This window comes from Malus domestica, chromosome 12 (genome assembly GCF_042453785.1).
Source record: "Malus domestica chromosome 12, GDT2T_hap1".
Classification (NCBI taxonomy): Eukaryota; Viridiplantae; Streptophyta; class Magnoliopsida; order Rosales; family Rosaceae; genus Malus; species Malus domestica.
Genome location: NC_091672.1, coordinates 19,764,687 through 19,771,326, shown reverse-complemented (window position 1 = coordinate 19,771,326; position 6,640 = coordinate 19,764,687). Strand labels below are relative to the sequence as shown.

The 6,640-nt window shown below is 38.3% G+C and overlaps 1 protein-coding gene across 2 annotated transcripts; it reads left to right on the top strand.

Annotated features, from left to right (window-relative positions):
* The first annotated feature begins 537 nt into the window (after positions 1-537).
* On the top strand, positions 538-3,614 carry LOC103450187 (ankyrin repeat-containing protein At5g02620-like). 2 transcript variants are annotated; one of them, XM_008389498.4, is made up of 4 exons: positions 538-768; positions 1,232-1,651; positions 1,921-2,330; positions 2,545-3,614. In XM_008389498.4, exons 2-4 carry the CDS (start codon positions 1,318-1,320, stop codon positions 3,454-3,456), a joined length of 1,656 nt encoding a protein of 551 aa, XP_008387720.2. In that variant the 5' UTR covers positions 538-768; positions 1,232-1,317; the 3' UTR covers positions 3,457-3,614. The 2 variants fall into 2 exon arrangements, with proteins under 2 accessions (XP_008387720.2, XP_028945386.1); XM_029089553.2 differs by having other exon boundaries at positions 557-768; positions 1,112-1,651.
* Positions 3,615-6,640: the final 3,026 nt, after the last annotated feature.

The following is a 6,640-nucleotide window of genomic DNA, read 5'->3' as shown; positions in this document are numbered from 1 at the left end:
AAAAGTTATAATAACTTTAGCAGTTAGATCAAATTTCAAGGACCCGAATTGTTTGATGAAGAAGATTAGGTGGAAGGGATTCGGAGATGACCCATTTCCAAATATAATACTATTTAGAATTATAACTTTGCGCTTGTTCAAATAAAAAATCATCTTCTAAGTCCATTGATATTTTTTTACTTTCTCTAAATGAAAGGAGATGAAAATATGAGTTATGGTTTAAGGTAGACAAGTCGTCTTCCACGCCCAACCTTTTTCTTTTTTTAAATTAAGCAAAACAAGATAAATAATGTCCTTATCAATCTTTTTGCAAATGGACAAATTTGTAATTAAAAAATTTATTAAAAGGTGAGTAGAAATATAAGACATTGATGTAGGAATAACATCATTATAAAATTATTGCACTTTTGATGCAATGAAAACACTATGGTCTCGTTTTAAAAAATAAAATAATAATAATAATAATAATTATAGCTCAATCATATGTTGGAAATGAATTTTTAAATAAATAAAATATTTTTTAGTTTTTAAACTTTTAATCCTCTTCATTGGAGATGTCTAAAGTCCACCCTTTCTTATTCTCCTTCCATCCTCTAGTGAATCTGTCAACATCACCTTTTTACAAATAGTTGAATTTAACCGGAACTCCACTCACTCAGCCGTCCAATTTTTGGGCTCTTCTTTTCACACTTCAAACTTCCTACTTTCTAAATTTGTAGGAAAGAAATTCTGCTCTGAGTTCTAACAAACCCCAACTGCACAAAACCAGTAAGTTCATTCTTTTGTTTCATAAAGTTCAATTTTTTTTTTTAAACTTTAATTAGTGACCTTTTTGGTATATACATAGTTTATAACTTTTGCTGGATGGCTAGATATGCAACTAGGCATTATATATATTTGATTTCACACTGCATGTGCAAAGACAATTTCAACTTTGCTTAATTTTAACTTTTGTTCTGTTCTTTTTGCCCTCTTGTAATGATGTTTGGATTTTGCAAAGAAATGTGTAAATAAATTAAGAGGGGAGAGAGAGAGAGGGGGAGGGAGGGAGGGAGAGAGAGAGTGTTAAACAATTGGGGTTTAATTTATTTGAATTATTTTTTGGGTGCAGGAGGAAGATGTCAGGGTGTGTGTTATGGGTATCAAGGAATCAAATTTACAGATTTCCCACGTGCAAACTCATGGAATCATCTTATCCTCCCTTAATCATTCATAAAATTTGATCTTCTAGGTTGCCTTGCTTGACTTTTGGTCTTCCATGGTGAAAAGGGAAGAAAACCTTCAAAGTTTAAACATACAGGATTGGTATTGAACACAATGGAAGCTCCAGTGAGGCAGCAAAGCTTTGTTGGGAAGAAGATGACTAAGCAGTTGACGGGAAAGCGCGAAGACGGGCCGTTGCATTTGGCAGCAAGAGAAGGAGATTTGGGATTGGTGGTACAAATCTTGTCCAAGTGTGGGGAGGCAGAGCTGAATGAACTTTTGTCGAAACAGAACCACATGGGGGAAACCCCCTTGTATCTGGCGGCTGATTGTGGATATGTTGATTTGGTTAAGGAAATGATGAAGTACTATGATGTTGGTTCAGCTGGTATCAAAGCTCGAAATGGCTGTGATGCATTTCACATTGCTTCCAAGCAAGGGCACTTAGGTGAGTGACTCTCTATCGATGTTTCAAACTTTCGTTAACCTTAATCTGTGTTCCTTTAATTGACATGATGTTAATTGTTATGTATAAACTTGGACTGCATACTGTAATCACAGTGGAAGAATCTGGTTTCTTGCGTAAAGTGCGTTAACTCATTTGATTTGTGAGTTCTTTAGGAGACTAGGAAGGTTTGGTGAACAATGATTGAAATTGATAAGATGTCATTTATCGAGCGGATAATCTTAAATTTTTGTTCTTTTACTGTGGTTCAGAGGTACTGAAGGTCCTCATGGAGGCGATTCCAGAACTTTCAATGACCGTTGATCGCACAAACACCACGGCATTGCACATCGCTGCAGCACAGGGACACACAGAAGTAGTAAGTTTTCTTTTGGAGACTGGTTGCAGCTTGGTGTCCATAGCAAGAAGCAATGGGAAAACTGCCTTGCATTCTGCAGCAAGGAAAGGGCATTTGGAGGTGATCCAGGCCCTCTTGAGCAAAGATACCGGAATTGCATTAAGAAGAGATAATAAGGGCCAGACAGCTCTCCATATGGCAGTCAAGGGACAGAATGTCGAATTGGTGGGTGAGCTAGCGAAGGCAGATCCTTCGGTGATAAACGTGGTGGATAACAAGGGAAACACTGCCTTGCATGTGGCAACAGGGAAGGGTCACGCTCAGGTAATAAAAATTTTTAATTTGATTTATAATATGCAAATGAAAATCGAAACTTTTTTAAGAGATCAAATGGATTTATGCGTGTTACTGAGTTTTCGGTCATCACTTAAAGTTGAATGATCATGAATATGTTGTTCAGTTAGGCTTTGGAACATGATATTAAAATGGTTAATTGAATGAATCATAAATCTAAGCCCCCGAGATTGGACTTTTGCAGATTGTTCAAACGCTGTTAAGTCATAAGGGAGTGGCGAAAACCATCATTAACAGATCTGGAGAATCTGTTTTCGACACTGCTGAGAAATCTGGGCACACAAAGATTGCTACCATTCTAGCAGAGCATGGGATTCAAGGTGCCAAATCCATGAAGCTGCCAACTATGAACCCAAATCGAGAACTCAAACAAACTGTAAGCGAAATAAAACATGAGGTGCATGATCAGCTTAAGCAAACGAGACAAACACGAAAGCAAGTGCATGGAATGGTAAAGCGGCTCAGCAAAATGCATTTGGAGGGGCTTAACAATGCAATAAACTCCACCACAGTTGTGGCTGTCCTCATTGCCACTGTCGCCTTTGCTGCAATCTTCACTGTCCCAGGCCAATACCCTGACCCTGAGAAACCTCTTCCCCGTGGATTCTCTCCCGGAGAAGCAAACATTGCCCCCAAACCTGAGTTCCTAGTCTTCTTCATCTTTGACTCTTTTGCTCTCTTCATATCGTTGGCTGTCGTGGTGGTTCAAACTTCTATTGTTGTCGTAGAGAGGGAGGCAAAAGAGAAGATGATGTCAATCATAAACAAGCTAATGTGGATGGCTTGTGTGATGATTTCAGTTTCATTTCTTGCACTGTCATATATAATTGTTGGAAAAGAAGAGAAATGGCTGGCTATCGGAGTGACAGCTATAGGGACAGTGATCATGGGAATGACATTAGGAACAATGTGTTATTGGATGGTTGTGCAGCGCGTTGAAGCTTCTAAACATCGTCGCAGCCTTCGGAGATCATCAATGAGCACAAACTCACACTCACTCTCGTGCTCGCACTCTCACTCACCCTCTTTCTCAGTGATTTCGGATTCAGAGCTTTTGAACACCGAGTATAAGAGTAAGAAAGTTTATGCAATTTGACATGAATTGATCTTACTTATAAATTGCCTGGCTCCTAATTCGATTTTTGGGCCCTTATGTATATATATGATGTAACATACTCTGAAGTATTCTCAGACAATGGCCGAACTCACTAGAGTCGTTTTCCCAATGAGATGTGCTTATAATTTTGTACCAAATGCCCATGACCACTAACATTTTTGAGGTCTGTCATGTAGTTTTTTAATTGGATGCAGCAAGAGCATGTAATATACTGGCTCATTCACTGGCTAGGTTTTCATTAACAAGATTGCCTCATGATTTCGTTGAGAAACTCGAATTTCTCTCAAAAGATTTTAGAGCACAACTTGGTGCCGAAATGACTAGAATGTGGAAACCGGATCCTCTTTGTGAGGATCCCGGAGATTTATGAATCATATCCGTTCATCATACATCGTGCGGTTAAAAATTATTTTTAAATATTTTAATTTAAAATTAAATACAAACAATACTTGACAAAAACTAACCGCACGATATACGATGAACAAATACTATTTACGGATTTCCAGGATCCTCACCAAAAAAATCGAGAAGGGATCCTGTTGGTAGAATGTGGAGTGAATAGCCGCTCTCACACTGTCAACTATGTATATGACTTATGTACCACTGATACATGGGTTTGATGTACACCGGTGTCATTCATTACATGACTGCAGCCGTGACAACTTCGTACCAATTTTATTTCTATTTTTGTGTTAGAGATAGAGGAGATATACATCGAATAAATGAATGATACAAAAGAGTAGAGTAATGATCGAGTAAGAGAGAAATGAAATTTTATTTTCTGTTTAATTTTGTCACGTACGGGTTGTGTTGGTCTTTTATGCTTCATCTGTCGTGCTTTCATAACAGCCGTTAGATGAAGAATAAACGGCGGAGATGGATGTTGTTCCGCAGAATGTCTCTCTGCCACGTCTTGCATTCGAACATGATCCACTATTTCAACTGGTTTGGATTCTGCGACTTCAGCATTAGGACGATGTAATAACATGATGCATGGTGTAGTATAATGATTTTCACTCTCTTTTCGCCTTCTACTTCATCCTATTCTCTCAGGCCTCGTTTGAGAGCTCGTATAATGGATCGAATAAGACTAATAGTACGGAACCGGTTGTTTGGTGTCCTCCCGTATTAAATAAGCAACAGACTAATTTATCCGGTCCACTTATTTCATCCGGTATACACCTGTGCAGACTCGGCGGCACATCTAAGCTGGAGAACTGATTTGTCATTCCTCCTTTTTGTTCTCCAACCCAACAACTCTTCTCTAGCTTTCCGACCAGAGAATGAAACCCAGCCCATAACCCTTATTCCGCCGACCAACACACCAAAAAAAGATCTCGAAATTCCTTGAACTAGATTGTGTGGCCACAGTTGCACTGCTCTAGCAGTCGTCTTTGTTTTTATCTGGGCTTCTAAAGGAAATTGAAGGTGGTGACGAATCGATGATAGGATTTGAAAATTAGGTTGTGCTGGGAAATATTTCAAATTGGGAAAGATGATAGGTTTTGCTGGGAATCGATAATAAGATTTAGGGCTGGTTTGGTATTGCTGTGCTTTGAAAAAAGCTGCTGTGAGAATAAGCGGTTGTGTTGTAAGAATAAGCGGCTGTGAAATAAATCAGCAGAGTGTTTGGTAAACTTTTTTGTAAAAGTGCTTTTGGAAAAAAAAGCAGTCTAATAGTGGGTCTTTTCATTAAAGAAACACTGTAGCTCCGTGTGATTTGAAAAAAAACCAGTTTTCCAAAGCTGCAAATATCAACTTCAGCTTATTCTCACAGCAGCTTCCAAAATAAGCCTTTTTTTTTCAGTTTACCAAACACCTAAAACCCTCACAGCTTTTTTTCATGGGTGCTTTTTTTTTTAAGCACTTCACTCCCAAACTAGGCCTTACTGGGAATCCAAAGATTTCATCTGTGCAAGTTTTTTTTTTTTTTTTTTTTTTTTTTTTTGGAAATTAGGTTTTGTTCTAATTTGGGAGGTTTTTATTTTGAAGATAGGGTTTGAAAAGTATTTGGATTTCTAGATAATTACATTGAATTCATATCTGGTATTGTACCAAACAAAGTATAAATAATATGATCATTATAAGATACTATACCAAACACTCGATTAATTTATTCAGTATTATCCAATGACTATTTATCTTATCTGACTAAAATAATCAGTACAGTCCGAACTGCCAAACGAGACGTTAGTGTCTCTCTCTATTCCATTGATTTTTTTTATTTGTTCAATCTAAAGATCGTACGAGAATAATAGAGTGCATGGAGAAAAATGTGATTCCGGAAATCATTGTATTAAAACAAATAAACAAATAATTAAAGAAAACCCTTTAGAGAAATGAGGAGGGCCTCCTTCTCTTTGGTCCTTTTTTTCTCTTAAAAGGGGTAAACACAAGAGGATAAAAGAGAAGCCTTTATGCTGTCCTCATTTTGTAGGTGGTCATGTTAAAAGAGGAATCATGCAGAAGACCAGAATAAAAGTAGAAGAAGATGAGAAACTTGCAGAAAACGTTTAAATATCTCTCAATTTGGAAGTGAAATAATAGTGTGTTTTTGATGCCTTGAACCGCTCTACAAGCTGACAGACACCACATGCAGACAGGCTCCACTTGTTCACAGCTCCCATTATTGCCATGTACATAAGAGCAACTCCACCTTGTGGAGTAGCCCGATGGACCGGCTCGAGAAGTCCAGCCCATGGGGCGATAGCGCAAGAGGGGGCCCGAGCGAGATGCTCGGCGAGAATCGGTGGCCCAGAGCCCGAGGTGGAGGTGATGCAACGCTGATGTCAGGGTGACGTCAGCCACGTTTTTAGTCAGGTGAGTAGTGGGGGCACGTCCCCGACATGTTTTGAGGCGGTGGGGCCCGCGGCGTAGGCTTGCGTAATGTTACCGTTGGAGGCCACGTGGCAGCTTTTCGTCCATTGGATTTCCAATGGTAAAAAAAATTTCAAACCTTCATTAATTTCAACCGTTGGATTTGAGATCAATGGTCCACGTTATTCGCCTTTATAAATTAAAAAAAGAAACAAAATAACAGTAAAAAAATCTGAAATTTTACTGTTGTGCCACCTGGCACAATTTGGAGGGTTGGATTTCAATTTTTTTAATCCAACGGTAGAAATGAATTAAGTTAATAAAAAATGTTAAAAATTAATAAAAA